Genomic DNA, 20,553 nt, shown 5'->3' with positions numbered 1-20,553 from the left:
TGCGAACCACTGTCTTTATTTTCTGAGCTCACTAGATGGCGCTCTCAATGATTTGTTGTTTTGTGTTGTTGTTTTGTGTTGTGTAAACTAAAAACCTTTTTACTTGCATTTTCTGTTGTCAAGGTTTGAGTTTTAGTGATTTTCGTAATTTGCTACTCTTTTTTGCCTGTTAAGCCATGATGGCTTTGCTGCTTCTGCTAACCAGCCACTGCTTTTTCTACTTACAGTATTCCAAACAGACTGCAAACTTAGCATCATCATGCATCACTTCCTACTACCAGGTAATTTTCACCAAGAACCAAGATCAGTTTATAATGATGTAAAACTAAAGGTTTATAACAACTTTGAAACCCTATTAGCAGTGGCAAGAAAGCAGCAAGTGTTTATAATTATTTTACCATTACATATGGTTGGCAAGAAACAAGCCATGAGGATCCTCAACCTTATAAAACACGATCACTGCACTCTACATCTGTTTAAATAAGGCCAGTAAAGCTGCACATCTTAGTAGGAAATCATCATAAACTGGAAGAACAAGCGAAGGGGAAGTGCTGCAATGGTAGAACGTGTGCTCTGCTGCCAAGGGCATAAAAAGAGTCACTGACACATCATATGCTTGAGTTACCCTCAATGAAGGATGATACGATGAGTGTTGCCATTCTGTGAAGCCGCTGAACTTCTTTCCGTCTCAGCAAACATGCCTACTGGCTGAAAACAGGTTCCCAAGGACTGTGTAATAAGGAATATACACTTGCTCTGTCTTTCTTTCCAAGGCATTACCATTTGGGTAAGTTCTACCTACTATGTGCTCCACTTAGTAGACAGGGTCTAGAGATGTCCATCATTTTGGTCAAATGGGCAAATATCAATATAAATATCTTAGCACCTCTTCTCTATTCTTCAATCCAACACCTTGTTCCAAAGCAAGATGGGTGCACAGCTACTATTCAGATTTCCATGAAGTTGGATAGTCATGGTCTTCATATCGTTCTGTGTTTTTGGTGTTCTTCTGAAGTTCACAGTAAAATTATCAACCTTCCATGTGAGGAACGTTGCAGCCTATAGGGGTATAGGGGTTAAAGAGCATATATTATGCTTTTTCGTCTTACATGTTGTTATAATGGTATTGTCATGTTAAACAATACCAAAGTGTCAAATAATTAGGTGAATGCATTCAGACGTGAGCCCTGCAGGCAGCTTGGGTTAGCTCTGCCCAGCTCGGAACGCTCAAATCTCATTGGCTCTCAGTGGGGTCTTTGAATTTCCTAGATTTGTCTACATCAATGAAACAGACTTCCTTACATGGTCATGCTGCTTCAAGCTCCAAGCCATCCCATTCGGAGGTCTTCCGGAAGATGACCAATAACAACGGAGCGGGCTTGGCTGGAGGGGGGCGAAGGGGGGGAAAAGGGTGAGGAGGAACCTAAACCAAGTTTTTATTGGAGGAAGTGCAGAGATGACGATAACAGTTTCCCGACGATCTACATAGTTTATTGTGCCGTGAATCATGTCAGGTTGCTCTATAGTCCTGAATTAAAAACTAAGACCATAAAAGTAGTATAATAGCTGCTCTTAGAACAGAAACTATGGTTTATTATGACATGGGTTTCATTTTCATATCTCTGGCCATTGGTTCTATCAGTTATGACAATATTGTACTCACGAAATTGCTGAGATTTAAAGCATGGTGACATCATTAAAATGATGTTCAATGGCAATCAGAGAGGTTGGAAACAAATGTATTTGGAGGAGATAATAAAGGCAAACGATATGGCTATCACCCAAGCTGTCCTTGGAAATGTTTATTCGTATGAGTCCTCGATGCCATTGGGGCTGGAGCTGGGTTTACAGCAGGTTTATCGCCTGCCCTTACTGCAGCATGACATCCAAAGATGTTAGCTAAATGCTTTGGCAACAGATAAAGGTTGTGCTATGTCCTCATCTCAATGTCATAAAGCAGCCGTTGCCTTTGCCCGACACTGCCTGCTGTTAATTGAGTTACAGAGAAATGCACACACGTTTTACAATAAATTGTAATACCACTTTTGAGTGAAAGACCTGTTCTTGCAGAGCACTTACTGGTGGAAGAAGTGCTGATGGCAGAGTATATAAACTACATTTACACTGCAGGGAGGGATAATGAACACAAAGTCACTTGAAGAAAAGCAGTGAATATCAGTCAAAAAAAAATGCTCAGCATTATTGGTTTTGTATAGGTGCACATATCCCATCTACTGGAAAGTGAGAGAGCAGATTTTCTCCATATTTGTCATTTTACAATGAGACAAGACTGCAAAAATGAGTGTCTTGGCTTTGAATTTGACAAAAAGTAAAGTATAAAATTGATTGTAAAAGCTTACATGTTTCCAGTTATTCTGGAACAGCCGGATGATTTATTTCTCAAAGATATTAAAGACTGGAGAATCTGTTCTGCTCTGTTCATTTTTTCTTTTTCCATGTGTTTTGGCATTTGCAGAATATTTGTTGTGTCCTAATCTTACACTGATAACTCAAGCACCAAACACCTGTTCGCCATTCAAACCAGAAAAAGTGCCTATGCCTAAGTTCCTATAAATATCCTCCTTAACACGGTTCCATCAAATCAGATTAGTTACCTCTGATTGAGGTCAAATGTAGTTCAACTAGTACACTTCTAATTGAAATTATAGCTTCGTTTCCAGCTCAAGATAACCTTGACTTCTGACACTTCTAATTTAGCTCGCTAATTCAAGTAGGGAAGATGTAGAGCTGGTAAACAAATGGCCGGAAAGTCAGTCTTTTGAGCATGATGATCTGACTCTGGCTATTGTATCCAGTGTATACTGAATGGAGCATCATGTTTTGGCAAAGCACTGCAGTTTGAATATGACTGGAGATTATGAGATCATGAACAAAGACAATGAATGGCTCTTTCGAGTGTGACAGCTTACACTTTTACTGTACAGAAGTCATGGTGCTGTTGGATTTTTCAGTCTTAGCTGCTCCCCCGTGACCTGACCCTGGATAAACAGACGACGATGGATGGATGGATGGATGGATGGACAACCTTAGCCTCTATCTGTTCTGGGTTTGTGTCAAAGGAAGAGTTCAACATTTGAGGAAATAGTTGCTGCGATGTAGTTAGCCTAGCTTAGCATGAGGACTTAAAGCAGGGGGAACAGCTAGCCTGTTACAAAAACCAGCACCTTTAAACTTGTATGTAATTGGTTTAACCCCTACATGAATAGAAGAAAATAAAAACAATGTTGTCAGGCGGAATTACATGTTGATAAGGAGAAGTATTTCTTGGTGAACAACTTCCACGGGTCTAGGTTTGATACCATGTTGCCTGTACAGAGACTCATTGACCTCACCTGGCAACCCAACCAAGGGCCCACATGTTTTTGTTAGTAGTAGTAATATAAATCTATGCATGTTGGGTTCAGGTAGGTCTCTGATTGGGTTCAAAACTTTGGACTTGTGAAGACCTCTAAAGCCGGGCATGATATTAGTCCTTCACATTAACTCACCCTAAACGTTTTAATCCGCCCTGCACATCCAGAATCTATGACCTCTAAGCTCACTCGATCAACCAGATACAATTTGGGTGCTCACATGGAATGTTAGTCTTTATCTTTTTTATATATTTTACTGATGCCATCTATAAAAAGGGTCTGCAGTGATTGTATTTTATGCGGAAGCTGAGACAGTTCAGAGTAGAAAAAGACATGATCCGTCATGGTCCTTTTCTATCGCTCTTTTGTTGAGAGTATTTTAACTTTCTGCTCCATTGCCTGGTATTTGTCTTTGTCAGTGACAAACAAAACATGGCCAGCAAGATTGCTGGACATCAGTTAATTTCTCTGACCACGATCTGCGAATCCAGGGTAGTGAGGAAAGGACAAGCAATTTGGGGTAATGGTCTACATCCCCTATTTCAGGCATATGAGGTGCTGCCATCAGGCAGAAGATATAGGGTGCCATCCTTACAAACCAACCGGGCTCGCAAATCATTCATTCCTACCAGCATTACACTACTGAATAAGTTAGGGAAAATAACTTGATCCTTTCTGTGTGATAATACTGCACTTTGGTATAATATTAAAACACCAGTGATGATGTTGCACCTTACTATTGATAGCCCACTGGTGCTAACGACTGCACTTTGCTATTTTATGATGTGGAGATATTTGGGATTGTGTATTGTTGTTGTGCGGGGGGGGGGGGTTTAGTGGTCTTGTTGTTGTCTGTTGTCTATGGTCTGCTGTCTGTCTGTCTATTTGATGAGCTGTATGGTGCAAGATGAGTTTCCAAAAGGATCAATAAATGTCTATCTATCTATCAACACATTCTCACTCCTGTCGCATAAAATACGAACCTTTAGCGTCGTATCTAAAGACGCTTGGTCAGTTTTGACACAGTTAGGTTAAGGAAAAGATCGTGGGTGGGCTTATAAAAGTTAAGTTTCCGTGACACGCGGGACAAGAACTGGACAGTTGGGTTTAGGAGACGTGACACACGGGGCACGAACCCTGGTCTCCGGGTTGAAAGTCCTGTGTTATTTGACCCATCCACCACCCCAACCACGCCGAATTTTGGGCTTTCACACTACTCACTACCGTCGCTCTTAATACTACACCATCTTAAAGCGTCGCATAGCTGCTGCTCTGCCCGGTGTGTTCTACACACATGCTGAAGGGTGCTTTTTGCATCGTATCTGACGCTGACAGCCACTGCCCAAGCATCCATATTTTATGAGTTCGGAGTGAGAATGGGTTGTCTTTATCGACGACGTTTCATTTCCTGGATTGTTCAGGTGCCTCCGGAAATTCCACCGGATGTCCCTTATTTCGGCCAGATGTCCGTCACCTTCTTCTTTCTTCATGTTGGCATTTTAAACATTTTAAATTTCTAAGGACTATGGTTAACTGCTCCTCAGAACTCTGCAGGGTAAATCCAGACAGCTAGCTAGACTATCTGTCCAGTCTGAGTTTTCTGTTGCACGACTAAAACAACTTTTGAACTTCACATGTTCCACCAAGACAAGACAAGTTCCACCAAGAGGCTGTTTTGCAGTGGCACCATTGCTCCGTCCGATGCTGGCAATGAGAGACTACAACCGAACTAAACAAGGCAGGAGTGGAAGCCTCCTTAAATTAGTCATGGGCGACCAATTTGGGGTTAAAATCTGTCTTAATTCATACAGTGTCTGCCCAGGATAAGCCCGGAGCTCCACTCGGTTGATGAATACACTGTTGTTCATCAAGAAATAGCACCATCACGACACAAGCAAGATTTAGAGTTGTTGATGGGTACATTTTGTCACTTCAGACGGAGCTAGGCTAGCTGTTCCCCCCTGCTTCCAGTCTGTATGCTAAGCTAGGCTAACCTTGTCCTGACTCCAGCTCTTGTCTCTCCGTCTTGTCTTGTACAGACATGCAATTGATCTTTTCATGTCACTCTCCAAAATAAAGCAAATAAGAATATTTCCCAAAACTCTTAAAGTAATTCTCAATATACAATTGCATCTGCTGCCTTTATTGTGTTTTTTTCAGTGCAATGTCTCTGCTGGATTCTGTTTTATACCCCTGAGCGTTTTTATCTCGGCCCCTGCTGAATCCTTAACATGCTGCTCGGATTCATATGATAATCATGCTCAACCACAGAGCCTTTTCTTCCAAATACTATAAATTATCCACTCTCCTTTGATGTAAGCCTTTATGACTGGACTGCTATTCATAATCCATAACCTGCTCCATTTTTAAACCTAAAAATGGAGCGTCTTCCATCATGAGTATTGATTATGTTCAAGATTTCATCTCTTACTTCACTAGCAAGCGTGATGTAGCTTCCGTTGACTGGAAACGCTGCTCCCAATACACACCCACAGGGGAAAAACTGTCTCCAACAGCTGAATCCAAAAAACACACACACACACACACACACACACACACACACACACACACACAAACACTGCAGCGAACCTGCATGCTTACATGCCTGAGAAGTGCATATTATCAGAATTAGATAACTTCCGTGGGCTAGTCAGCTGTTCATTGTTCAAGTGATGCTATGTTGAATTTCCTGTAAACAGGGAATGCCGACTGGGATAAAAAGTGTTCATGTCATCATCCCCCTGGAAATACAAGGAGGATATGTTGCAGTGTTAACCTCCCATGTGGCGTCTCAAAACTTAGGAAGTGTGACAACACAGGCAGTAAACATAATGAGCTATCCAGCAAGTGTGGCAGTCCAAATATTAAACATGGAAATTATTATTGTCACTTATATTCTCTTGTTGCAGATTGTTCTTCATGTACTGTAAGTGCACAGAGTTCTGTACACACTTCTGACAAACGGAAGCTAGAAAGAGAAGGAATTTAAAGCATTTTAAACAAGATAGCTATAAAGGAAATATCCAGTATTATAAGTCAATAAAATGTGCTGCATTGCATTTTGAAGATTTGGTAAGGTAGTGGTAAAGTCGCCAGGTTTGTATATTTTCTGTAAAAAGATACCTGACCTGATGATCTGGCAACACACACTGTATGCTGTATTACACATTGTCATTGCTGCAGCACTTGTAAGACAAATGAACCGTGGCAAATTTAACAATTCAAACATCATGGAAGTAAAATGCGTCTTCACTGGAAGTACCTATCACTAGTCAATTGATATCATAACTAAATTTCGTGTAAGGTATTAGCTAAATTGTGTTTTTTGCCTCAATGTGTAATTTGAACATTGATCAACTTTAATATTGTAAAGTATCGTAACATAGAAGCAAAATAAGAACACACCAGAGCCTCTTTTTTTACTTTTTAAACATCTGGGCTACTTTTTCTATTACAATTGCAATGTTATACCTTGGTGCCACTGCAAAACAGCCTCGGGAAGGAACATGTTTGGGTGGAACATGTGTACGTTCAAGGGTTGTTTTAGTCGTGCAACACAAAACTCAGATTGGACAGATAGTCTAGCTAGCTGTCTGGATTTACCCTGCAGATATCTGAGGAGCAGTTAACCATAGTCCTCAGAAATCCAGCGGAGTTTAAAGTGCCAACACAAAGAAAGCGGAAGGTAACGGACATCCGGCCGACAAGAGGGACATCTGACGGAATTTGCGGCGGAAACGGAGCAATCCCGCAAGTGGAACGTCATGGATATAGACTAGGAAAGTACTAACCAGCTACCAATTTTGTCATTTACTTGGGAGCACTTGTTGTACACATTATGTGTAATGACTGTCTTAGCAAATATGTATGGATTTTAATTTGTAGGCTATCCCATTAAAGGACAACATCAACTATGTTATGGTCCTTTCTGGCATCCCCGCCCAGTCTGTGACTCACAGCCCTAAGCCATTTGGTTCCTACTGAAGACTTAAGTCTTTAAATACAGGTTTATTTTTATTTTTTAATGCTTCAGTAATTTCAGCTACAAATAGTCCATTTGTTGTGGACTATTTTCAGTTGTGAATTAATACACATTTATTGCTTTTGTCACCTTACGGTATTATAATCTCCAAGCGGTCTCTTCAGAAAGCTCTTAACGCCTACAGCTACATTGATAAACTGGAAAGCAAATAAGTAAATGAGCTTCAAATGTTCATTGAAGGACACTGTGAATATCACCTCTCATTTCATACCTCATGCTCTCCATTGCACAATGATCTGCTTAGCCACCCATTGTTTCCAAGCAGCTCGCGTTTCTCTGCAAATCTCCTTATTTACAAGTCATCAGTGAGATGGGGGCTGGAGCCTGGAGCCTGGAGGATAATGTCAACTTTTCTGTTCAGTTATTGACAGCCAGCCTTTCCTCAGAGAGCGAGTTATTTTCTAAAAAGGGATTTTTCTTGCCTCGACCTGCAACATGTAGCTCATCTGCCCCATTAGACAGTGACCTTCATACTAATGCCGACCACGGCAGCCAGCGCCAACGCACGATACAAAAACAGTGCTTAAAATTGCTTCTTTTAGATGTTAGGAAACTCGTGGATGTCCATGACTCGGTGGCTCTGATGTAGATAAATTGTATTTAATCCATGACTTTCCACACTGTCTGTTTAGTTGGACCACTTTCTTGAACTTAACTTTTTTTTGCTAACGCTTCTTCTCTAAAGGGGTGAACCGGGCTGCTTTCCGCCCCCCAGCTCAGGCAGCGAATGATTGAAATACATTCTGCTGAATTCCTGTGAAGTGACCCTAAATATGGCTTCTCCTTCACACCTCTCCTGTCTGCAATACAACTCCTTGAAAAAAAACTCAAACATTTCAGCCGACCAATCGAGTCGTAGTTAAAGAGCTGGAAGGTCACACGTTGCTGTGGTTCAGTCTATCGCTACTAAAAGCTGATGTGTATCAAGCGTTATCTTCAATGGGCTGTGGGAAAATTCAGTTATGTGCTTTCTATCCTCAGAGGTTGTCAGCAAGTGACCCTCTGTCTTCAACAAAACACAACTGCTAAACAATCTATGTGAGCTCTTACCCTGCTACAATGTCCTTATTCCCTGCACAGCTGCTTGTAAAAAAAAATATTTAACCATATATATCTCTACTCCAAAGGTCTCTTAAGAACTCACAGTGGGAAGCTGTTAAAAAGCTTTTTTCTTTCATCACAGGAGCTGGTCAGATTGATTAAAAACAACAGCCGTGGCATTCTTACTCTGAGCTCTTTTTCTTGTGCTTGAATTTCAAAATGTAAATCCAATTTAGCTATCCATCACTCTTGCACCGTTATTCTTCTAACGGCTGAATGATTTGAACCATTTGCAAGCTCCTACAGTATTTTGAAGAATAGCTACTACAAATGAAAAGTCAAAACACATCCAGAAATGTAATGTTGGGATTATTGCATTAATAGCAAGCTCTTTTCATGTCATTTCAAAGCTGCTCCAGAAGCAGAGGAAATCCCATTGGGGAAGTCAAATTTCAATTGGTTGAGTTAAAGTAGCACAGCTTTGACAGTGGACAAGTAAGGAGTACTACTTATTGTGAGGCCCTTGCTCCTATTTAAAGATACACTCCTTGATCTCTTTAAAGCACTCAATAACACCTATTATTCTGACTAAGCTGTTTACATGGCTAATGAAAGTGAATATTCCACTAATATTCCCGTTTACATGTAGTCGTGAAAAATACAATTTTTTCAAAGTTTTCCAGCGGTGGCGGACATGTTGGACCGTGAGAACACAGCATCCCTCTTTCATTCCTTCAGCCAGCTTCTTGAAAAGGTCAGCGTTGCGATGGAAACCATCGCAACGCACAGCTGACCGTAAGCCATAAACAAGCAAGAGGCCATACTCTGGGCGTAAAAAGCCCGATTGAGACGCATATTCCGAATGCGCTGTATACATGTCCAAAGAATGCCTCTAAAACCCGTATTATACCGGAATATCTCACGTCTTAATCGGAAAATGCTATATTCGGAAAAAGGCCTTATTTGGAATATTCAACTGGAACATGCTGTTTACATGACCTGAATCAAATTCAGAATATTGTCATATTCGGAATAATAGTGGAACTGTTATGGCTGTGTATGTTTCTGTTTCCTGTTTTATTTTGGTAGTCTGTTTTTCTGTCTTGTCTTGTTTTACTTCCTGTCTTGTGTTTTCCCACCTTTTGTGATTATCTGCCCCACCGTGATATGTTTCACCTGTTCCTGAGCCTAGTGTCACCTGTCTCTTGTTTCCTCCTTACCTCTTGTATTTAGTCTCTGTGTTTTCTCTGTCTGTTGTCAGGTCATTATTTCTGTTTTGGACTGTGTTCTGTTTTGGCGTGTCGGTGTGTGAGTCTACCCGTTTTGTCTCAGTGTTCCTGTTTCCTGTGACTCCTGTTTTTGACTGCTGGATTTCCTTGCCTTCTGTCTTGAGGACTCCTTGGTTGTATATCTTTTGTTTGATATTAAATCCTCAAGCTTACTACTGTTGCCTGTTGTCTCTGCATGTGGGTCCTACAACATTCTCTGGATTTATACAACAGGAATATTGGCGTGCATGTAAACGTACTCAATTTTACACATGAGCGTCATTTTACTCGTCACGAGGAGTACTATTCAGCCTGAATCTGCTGTGGCTCTGAAGGAACTTTGTCTCAGAAAATGACCCTGGTGATGTTACCAGGGCATGATGATTTCACCAGGGACATGATGATGACCAGATGACAACATCAGGGAATTTTTTTAACAGAAAGCCTGACTTACGAACTGGGGGTGTGAAGTTGGCCTTTACCAGGGCGGGAGGGTCTAGTGAAAGACATTGCTGAGTTGTATCATGGGAAGTGTAGGATCCAGTGTTTTATGGAGCTTGACCCATACTTCAGTAAGATAAGAGGGGAAATTCGGTAACTAGGGACTAAAAGTAAGGGTAACTCAGCCTCTGCTGCTTAGATTGTGTGCATTTGCTGGTTAATCTATATCTCACATGTTCCCTTGCCTGTATTTAGTGCAATACTAAACTGTTGGAGTGCCCCTTTAATATTTATTAATATTCTTTTCTTTTTTTAAGATTATTTTTTTGGGCATTTCCGCCTTTAATGAATAGGGCAGCTAGATATGAAACGGGAGCGAGAGGGGGAAGACATGCAGGAAATTGTCGCAGGTAGGACTTGAACCCTGGACCTTCTGCTTCGAGGCATAAACCTCTATATGGCCATGATTTATTAATATGCTTAACGGTGTTCTCTTTTCGCAGCTCTTAGTTATCTCTTGAGCCACTGAATTGCTCCCGGTGGATGTTTTCACAATCCAAAACTGAAAACATTCTATGATGGGACCTTAAAAACACACATTCGAGGGCTAAAGATGCCTGCTGAACAGACGTGTCAACCCACATGTGGCTGGTAGCTAATAGAAGTACCTTGGCAAAAAAAGAGAGGAGTAATAAATGTAATCACAAAACACGTTGTCCGACAGACAGATTCCGCTTGTAAGTGTTCAGCTTCAGCCTTCTGACTCTGCTGCTGCCAAATACAGGCCTATTTAGCCGAGGAGCGGTAAAGGACTGTGATGAAATAATGGGATGTAATGGGGTACAGGGTGTTTCCATCAGCACACCGTGTCCCCCTCTACACATTGCCTGAACGTCTCTAAACTGGGAGCCAGTCAATGTTATGTAAAGAGATTACGGCTGTACACACACACCCTGCAGGCCAGAGGTTCGCAGGGTTTCACCTATCTATCCATCTACACTTTGATTCAGATCCTACAGCTCCATCAGCGGAAAGATCAATCTGCACCTCATCAATTTGCATTCATGAATGAATTCTGAGTACATTGTGGATTTAATTACTGTGGGGTTTTTTTCTAAATACTGTAGTATGTAGCGGCGCTGTTGCTTCCAATCCATACAAAACTAAAACGGTTGGATTTTTCAACAAAACATACATCTGTCGATATAAATATATCCGTGTGCTGGTCAAAGTACAGTAGCAGCACTCTGCGTACTTCTGTATCTGTGCGCATTATTATTGTGCTGTGTGTTTGCGTGCCCGCATTACTGTATGTTTTCTTGATAAATACATGACTGATAGGATAAATAAAATCATTTTTAACAACATAAGAAGAATATAACTGTATAGACTAACTATAATATTCATAACTGTGACTGTATATACTATAAGATTCATAACATTTTATTCTAATGTTTTTTGTTTGTTTCTGCAGCACTTTTCCTTCTTTCTGTTGGTTTTTTTCTGTGGTCGCAGCCACACTGTGTGATATGCAAGTCAGTGACCTTAACCCTTTCGTTAAAAACGCTGGCCCTCACATTACGAACGCTGACTTATTCAAACCCACGGACATTTTGTTGTGTAAAAAATGATACATGAGACATCCGGATAATTCCATTGGATACAATGATGCAGCTATGCAAACATGTTGACCTGGAGTGGAAAATGCCCTGTGTAAGCATCATATACTGTAGCTGCAATGTGGAAATTGCAAGCTGCTCACTGAGCAAATTTAAGGGGTGTGGTTCAAAAGGTCATCCAAACATTTCCCTTACAGCATATTCTTCCCGTTTCTGAAATATGGACGAGGCATGTGGGTATAGTATGCCAAATTATACAGTTTACTGTTTACTGTAATAAATGACATTTAACTGTCTCTCTGTTTTTCTCACACACAAGTGCACACACACCACTACCACATTTAAATATACTGCACAATATGATTTCTTGAATGAGCACACACACACACACACACACACACACACGCACACACACACACACACACACACACACACAGACACGCACACGCACACGCACACACACACACACACACACACACACACACAGGGTGTAGTGTGAGGGGCATTGATGTCTGCAAACATTAAACCTTTTTAAATGGAAAAGTTTCCAAATAGCAACAAGTTACAGGTTATTTCCTTATGGACCATTTATATATTAATTTCTCTTTTTTGGCAGCTTTGCACCATAGTATTGCAGGTATGTGCCAACTCTATGGACGAACTACTCTCGTGCTATTGCTATTAAAACTCCGCGTTACACTGCAAATAACACTCAGAACAACAACTTTCCCACAAGTGAGGAAAGGGAGGAAAGTGAGTCTCCAACAGGTCGGTATGAGAGCAACATGCTTTATGGAGATGGAAAAAAACACCAATTCAACTTTTTGGGGCATCATAAGAGGGAAAAGAAGAAGTAGCTCACCAAATCTCAAGACGTGTGGCATCCCATGAGAATATCCCACACAGTGTAAAAGCAGCAGTAGAAGCCTGACGGTGCACCTGACTCTCGCATTAAGTATCAGCAGGGAGGTACTCTTCATGGTGCTTGTGTGCTGCACAGGATTTTTATTCCCTGATTCGGTATATTCCCCAGAATTGTTTTCTCTTTAACGTGAGGCAAGGCGGCTGGGCACCACCGGTGGGCTGGGCAGCGGTTTCCCCACATCCATTTAGCTAAAAAAAAAAAGAAAAAAAAAAAAAGAAGAGGAAGCACTGCGTGTCCAGCTCACTGCGCCAAGAAGAAACAGCCCTCCGACTCAGCTGAGGATGGTGGAGGTGTTGTTGGTGGTGGAGGTGACTGGGCATCCATGTTAGGCAGGGCAGAGCTTGAAGAAATCCATCTACTGAAAGACACAGGCAGAGGTTGGAGGGGGGTGAGAGGGGGAGAGCGGGGATTTGTGGAGATCCAGCGTGACCAAGTGAGAGTGTGTGTGAGTGAGAGAGGGAGTGAGTGAAGCGGCGGTCTCAGCAGCCTCCCGAGCCCGAGCTCCTCCTGCTGCACTGCCGCACAGCATCTGACGTCGAGCCAACACTAGTAGTGGGGGAGCGCACAGGGTAGAGCGGGCATGTTTCTCGGCTGTTACTTCGACCCCTTGATCTATATCGCCCCCGTACTCCTCCTTCCTTCTTTCTCTTTCCCCAATGTCGTGTCCCCCGGCCAGATAGCCGCCGCTCTCCGGTTTTCCGTCAGATTTCTTTACCCTCACTACGGTTCAATGGCCGTTTCTGGCAGCGGAGCGCCGCCGTGCACTGCCGTATAAAAGCCAATCTATGAATTTGAAAAGATCGCCTGTGTTTGATCGGAGTCACTCAAGCTTGGACTCATGTGAGAGGGCTCCGTGAAGCAAACCTGTCACCGTACACTCAACATGATGAATATCCTCTGCTCACCCCCCGTTGTATTTCAGCACTCTTCTGTATTTTTTTGAATTATTACTTTTTTGTTGTTGTTGATTTTCTACTTTTCCGCCGGCGACTGAGACTGTACAAGCCTGTTAGATAAGAGCCAACCCTCAGCATCACATTTTAATTGAGCGTGTGTCATCTGACTTGTGATCGCAAGAAGAAGTGCCATATCGGCTCCTTTATATGACTGTTGAATTACTAATCGTGCATACGTGGTCTGAAAGGCGAAGAAATGTAAGTGTCACCTTCGATACGTTCCCGTAGGCTGGTGGTGTGGCCTCTAACCTGTTATTTACAAATACATCTCATAATTCCATAACGATATTAAAACCATATGGGTTACTTTAATTGGATATCTAGATATAAAAAGCACACAGTATTACTGTATTATTTCCAAGATCGGTAAATGTGCTGTGTGAGTGTTCAGTCAAATCCTGGTTGCTTATGATGATGCATCATTTCTAAATCGTATGTATTCCTTCTCTAAACTTCCTAACTTAGACAGGATCAAGACTATTGCATATATATGGAGGTCAAGCTGATTTAAAAAAAAAAAAATGCAAATAAAAAGAGTGGGAAGCTGTCTCTACTGCAAGCTGTCAGCACTCAATTCAAATTAACAGTAGGCTATTTTCAGGAAAACATTAAGCTTTGACAAAAATACATTTCTTCTCGTAACGTCGTCTGTTTGTGAGATTTCAGACAGCCTCTTAAAGAAATAAACGGCTTAACATTTAGGCCATAGCCGATGGAATTTGTTTTTACCGAGTCTTTGCGTTGAGGAGTTCTCAGCACCACGGACAGCGAATCTGTTTTGGCTCAACCTTTGCATTGAGGCTTTTTTCAGCACCATGGACAGAGACTCCGCGGCCCCGTGTGTTCCTTTTTATTTTTACCAGTTTTCCCTGCTCGTGTGCCTCCTTAATTAGCAGCAGGGCATTCTGTTTGGACCGGATCCATGTGATGATACAGTTTATGCCTAAAGGTTAAATATTGTTCCACTATACTGCCTGCTTCCACATTAGCACTCATTGTATGTAACGAATTGTAGGCCTATGCAAAAGTGATTTTAAAAACATACCAACGTCATAGTTTTAATCAAGTAGTTGGAATATCATTTGTACTGTCCTCGCCTGTGACAACATGCAGTGGAACTTACTTTTTTAGAATATGCATGTTTATTTTGATTTAAAAAATATATTGTCAAAATGATTGAGCCAATGTGTGACTAATGCACAAAACTGAGATGTGTTTGTCTCTCCGCGTACAATGAGTAAATCGGCGCAGTATATTAACCCACATAGAGGCCATAATTAAAAGGAGCAGCTCTGAACTTATATCAAGAACACAAAGCCGCCGTTCTGATAGCCGTGCATAACGGCCAGAAAGGTGCTTATGGAGTCTTCGGGGTTGGCAGGTGAAAGAAACACAGTTGGCATCAGTGCATATTGTCCTCGTTTTCTTTTCTTTTTTATATATATATTTAGCTCTTTTTACTGATAGAGCGACGGCTCAACAAATGTCCCTTTGCATATGTGAGAAGGGGCTTTAAAACAGGCTGAGCGGAGCCCCAACGCTGTTTGATGATAAAGTTGATTTAAAGCTAATGTGCTCATCAACTATGGGATTGAAATGCGCGGCTCGTCTCCGCTAGGTTCCCATCCAGCCCCGCGAACTAGAGACGTTATCCACGGATCATTCCTAAAGCGGATCACGGGTAGGCATTTAACGACCCTCATAATGTCTTTCAAGCCCCACAACAGTGAGGGCATCAGCCCGGGGAGGAGAAGAAGATGAAGAAGAAAAAAGGAGGAGGAGGAACCCGAAAAGGTGACAAGCGTCTCCAAATAGAGGTCGGGCAAAGACAAGGGAGGTCACATCTCCAAGGCTTATTAAACCATAAGTCGGAGCCTATTTCTGACACATTTAAATGTTATTTTCGTTGTGGGTGCGGAGGGGGAAAAGCGGCTTTGCCTCTCTAAACTCACTGATGAACTTCAAACCTGACCGGTCAAGTGCGTAACGGTGTTTTCTGCGCGGTTTTGCCGGTTGGAAACGATGTTAAAAAAATCTGCGTCTGCCTCATCTGTTTCCAAAAGATATAACCTGGTCCTAGAAAAGAGGTAACGCGCAAAAAAAAAAGAAATAGAGCTGTAAATGTATGTAAAGTTAGAAAGAATGGGCTTACCCTAGGTAGAGCTGGAGCAGGGAAGAGTCACCAGAGCAGCACAAAGAAGTTGATTTGTTTCTATGGAGGAGCCGAGTCGCTTCCCCCGCACTTGCATCTGGTAGCGCTGCGCTCCGGCCGTAGGGGAGACACGCCTCCTGTCGGACGGCAGGACGCACTGCTTAAAGCAACAGGGGGGGGGGGACCACACACCGGACCAGGGGATTCACCGACACCGAGTGTGCAGGTGTCAGGTCGGACTGAGGAACATTATAATCCTTTATCCACGTAATAGTTCAGCCCCCACACCCCTGTGGAAATTTGCACTCCGAGGAAGTATAAACCATTGCGATGCAGATTTTTTTTGTTTTGTTTGTTTCTTATATTTATTAGGGACCATGTTCAATTTTAAACATAAATGTTACCATTTGATGCATTGTACCAGAGTTAGCTTCAGGCTAATTTACATCTGCAGTCCCCTGGGAATTTGGGAATCAGAGGCGCTAATTGGGTGTAAAAGGGTGGCACTGTTAATGCTGCAGATTGGGTGAGCCCCAAGCTGAACTGATCTGACAGGAATGTGAATATAGATGCGCCATATTAGGGGAGAGAAGATCAATGTTCCCTCTAAGAAAGGGGTCTTCAACATTTTTTTAAGCCAAGGACCCCTTAACTGAAGGAGATGGAGCAGGGACCCCCTACTACATATACAGTATTGTATAAAATTAAGTTGCATATTAAACTGTACTTACACTTTTTTTTTGCATTAAAAATACAAAGCTATTAAAATAGCCTTATAATTGGTGGTGCATTTACTCAAGTACTGTACTTAAGTACAAATTTGAGGTACTTTTACTTTACTTGAGTATTTTCTTTTCACTTTCTTTCCACTTTCTACTTCTACTCCGCTACATTTCAGAGAGGAATATTGTACTTTTTACTCCACTACATTCATCTAGTTACTCACTTTAGTTACTTTATATACTAGTTACTTTACACATTAAGATTTTATAAAATCTGATGTTTTATTATAAATTAAACTATCCAACAATATAACGGCCTACAAGTACAGCTAAAATGATTAGCCGATTAAACACCAAGTTGATTGACAGAACTGTTTGGATCGTTTCCAGTTTCTAAAATGTGAGGATTTTTTTACTTTTTTACTTTAAGTACATTTCCCTTAGGATACGTACATACTTTTACTTAAGTAACATTTTCAATGCAAGACTTTTACTTGTAACAGAGTATTTTTACTGTTTGGTATTAGTACTTTTTACTTAAGTAAAGGATCTGAATACTTCTTCCACCGCTGCATGTGGAGCAGCGACTCCTTAGGATAGACTGTATCTGTGGATGTCTTAGTGACTACCTTACCTATAGGCCAGTAAGCCTATCATCAGTGGGGATTTACGGTATATTTACTAATAATATTTTGGATTCATATTAACACTTTTTAATTTTTGAAAAAAAACTTCCCTGCTCTTACACTAGACTATGTAGTAAGATGACCTTTATCAAATAGTAATATCTACTCGGTTAGCCATCATAACCCTACAGATTCAATTTTACGCAGGGGTCTTCAATGTTTTTTAGGCCAAGGACCCCTAACCTGAAAGAGAGACAAGCAGGGACCCCCTACTACATATATTGTATAAAATTAAGTTGCATATTAAACTGGGCCTACAATAAAGTGTAGGGCAGCATAAAGCCTGTATACATATCTTTTAATGGTGCATACATTAAGCTTTTAAAACAAAAATTGTTGGCATGTTCATATATTTATCATCATGTTTTAATGTTGAAATGTGGAACAGAGAATCCTTAAGCTTAACTGTATCTGTGGATGGCTACCTTACCTACAGGCCAGTAAGCCTATCATCAAAGTTGTGCACATTAAAAAAAGATTTATCTTTAATAATATATTGGATTCATGGTAATGTATTTTTTTAGACATATTTTTTTTTAAATCATCAATCAGTAATTTGGTGGGCCCCCCCTGCAGCAATTCTGAGGACCCTCTAGGGGTCCCAGACCTCCTGTTGAAGATCTCTGTTTTAACACGTTTAATGAAAGCAAGATGGTTACGGTAATTAAAGAAGTTTAATTTGCATCGGTGGCCAAGTCAAATAAGCGTTTAAACAGAACTTAAAGAGGGGATGGGTTGCCACTTGAGGTTTGGTGGTAAATGGTATTAAAAGTATAGATTACAGCCAAGCCCACTGTTTGGGCTTTAGGGAATGAATGGAAGAATGAAGGATTTTAACCCCAGAGTTTGGTGAACCCAGCTTATTTTGGTTCATCAGACTCTGAATTATTGTCCATAGGAGGCAGTTTAATTTGCATTTGTGACAAGCTATATAGACTTTCAGACACAGTTTATGTAGTGTGTTTGAAAGTTGTTGAAAATAGTTCACCAAAGTAAATGAATTAAACGAATATTTTGTCAAAAGAGTAGAAGCAAAAGAGAAGTTATCACTTATGCAAACTATTCAGTTTTAAAAGCTTGGTGGTTTCAATAAAAACTACAGATGACAAAAGATCCCACTGCTTTGGGTTTGGTATGTTAACTAAAGTTAACATTTCCAAATTCCTTTTTAATATTAGCCAAAAAATAAAAGGCCTCTGTAAACGCAGATATATTGTTTCCATAAACATAACCCTAACATTCCCATCACTAGTGTTCAATATTAAAACCCTCTTTAGAAAAAAGATAATACAAAAAAATTAAAGCAAGAGAGCTCGTCTATACATTGAATGTTGCAGTTCACAGGTTCCCCACATTGTCAGAACTTAAAGGGACTGTTACGGGGTGAAAACATTTGAATGATCTTTATTAACTATCTGCTCAGTCACCCACCTTTCCACCTCGGACTCAATTACTGTACGCAGGATGCAGGCCATTTTGCATTTGTGACAGGAGACAGACATTCAATCACAGTCTATGGAGTAGGTTGGATGCCGCTGGTTTATCAGATTACTTATTTCTTGTCAAGGAATTAGAAGCGAAAAAGAAAAAAGCATGCATGCTTCATATCAGTTCTACAAACTGTAAGCAGAGGTTAGATGTTGGGTGATAAATTGCATTTAATGTACAGACTTACTTAGGGTTAAATTGACTCAGACCAGTAAGTTCCCCTCTAACATTCCCATCACTCACATTCAGTAGTTAAAAACACATTATAAGAATGTTACAGTTGGAACATTACAGCATTGTAAAGAAATTAAAAGAAATATAACATTTATCGTGTGTGTGTCCTGTGTCTGGTCGAGGTAATGGGTGTACACACAGGTCTTTGTATTTTAAACAAATACAAATAACAATACAATGTTGTGTGTGTACTGAAGCTGTTGTGTTTGTGCTGAAATAAAATATCTTTCAGTGTGAGGATTTTTCGAATTTCCATTAGAACTGTGTTTTTGTTAGTGTGGAAAAACCAAAGAAACATTAGTTAGACCAGTAAGGGACACCCAAACCTTAATTTATGCCGAGCAGGATTGACCTGTTCAGTTGCAGGGCTACATTAAAGGTCGCATATCATGCTCATTTTCAGGTTCCTACATGCATTTGGGGTTTCTAATAGAACATGTTTACATGCTTTAATTTCCTAAAACCACAATCTTTTTCTCATACTGTCTGTCTGAATATACCTGTATTCACCCTCTGCATGAAACGCTCCATTTTAGCGCCTGTCTCTTTAAGCCCCGCTCCTGAAAACATTTAAGTCTGCTCTGATTGGTCAACGTTTCTGGGTCTTCCGCATCTGTGCTCCGAGTCTCTGCACTGTTATTGCAGCCGGGGAATGACAGAAACGGCACTGTAGCAGCTCTTAGCACCTATATATAGTGTAGTTGTGACATTATAACTGTACGGAAGTCCTGACAGCTCGTTTAAAGGCATAGTTTCTGAATACGAGCTTTGTGCATTTCTCTGTGGGTTGAGGGTTTTGATACGATCACAGTATTTACTGTATATAGCAGCTCGACATGCTTTATATTAAAAAAAGACATGGAAAATTCACTTTTACAGTATGGGACCTTTAAGACTTTGATGCATAATCACAACATTCCCACATGTTGAACTCTGTTTATCACAGAGCTTTAAGATGTATATCAAACCATAAGACATATGTTTTTACTATTTATCTGCCCCTAATGTTTTAGGAACATACATGTTTTATCTGTTGCCTGATTTTGCATTACTTTGTTGTTGTTTTGGCCAGTTCCCCCTTGCAAAAGAGGTGTCCAACCTGTCATTTTTTATACTGTAACCTAAAGGTTACATACATAGAAATAAAAAATGTATTAAGAATTTAAAAAAGAAAAAACAATGAATGGATGTGCAAAGAAAATATTATGTCCTACTGATTTCATTTCAGTGTAATCAGGCAGGAAACGGCTGCCATTTAGGAGGCAGATGACACTGATTGAATAACATAAAAGCCTAATATCGATGCATGAATTAGTCTACCTATGGAGCATATTGCAAAACAATGTTTGTCATAACATGTAACAAATGTTCGTTTTTGCTAAAACCCAATGAAAAACTCTGAGATGCTGAGACACTTATCTCTGTTTCAATTTATGTTTAGAGAAGCAGGTGACAATATCTTGACATTATGTGAGATAATGTCATTCAATTCTGAAAAATCTTGATACATCTTGATTTGCATAGAAACAACAGAAATGATCCCCTATGCTTGGCAAAGTCACTTTTCTCCAGATGCAATGTCTAAACAATTGCCTAGTTTAGATA

The 20,553-nt window shown here is 40.6% G+C and overlaps 1 protein-coding gene across 2 annotated transcripts in view; it reads right to left on the bottom strand.

Annotated features, from left to right (window-relative positions):
• grik2 (glutamate receptor, ionotropic, kainate 2) overlaps positions 1 to 16,053 on the bottom strand; it is a 299,478-nt gene extending 283,425 nt beyond the window's left edge. For both annotated transcript variants that reach the window (XM_036005960.1, XM_036005961.1), the window contains exons 1-2: positions 15,819 to 16,053; positions 12,648 to 13,068 (exon numbers count right to left, since the gene is read on the bottom strand). In XM_036005960.1, the coding sequence (XP_035861853.1) occupies positions 12,648 to 12,765 (118 nt within the window). In that variant the 5' untranslated portion in view covers positions 12,766 to 13,068; positions 15,819 to 16,053. The remainder of the gene's footprint in view (positions 1 to 12,647; positions 13,069 to 15,818) is intronic.
• Positions 16,054 to 20,553: the final 4,500 nt, after the last annotated feature.

This window comes from Sander lucioperca, chromosome 10, assembly GCF_008315115.2.
Source record: "Sander lucioperca isolate FBNREF2018 chromosome 10, SLUC_FBN_1.2, whole genome shotgun sequence".
Taxonomy (NCBI): domain Eukaryota; kingdom Metazoa; phylum Chordata; class Actinopteri; order Perciformes; family Percidae; genus Sander; species Sander lucioperca.
Note: the sequence above shows the minus strand (reverse complement) of the source record. Positions and strands in the feature narration are given on the sequence as shown.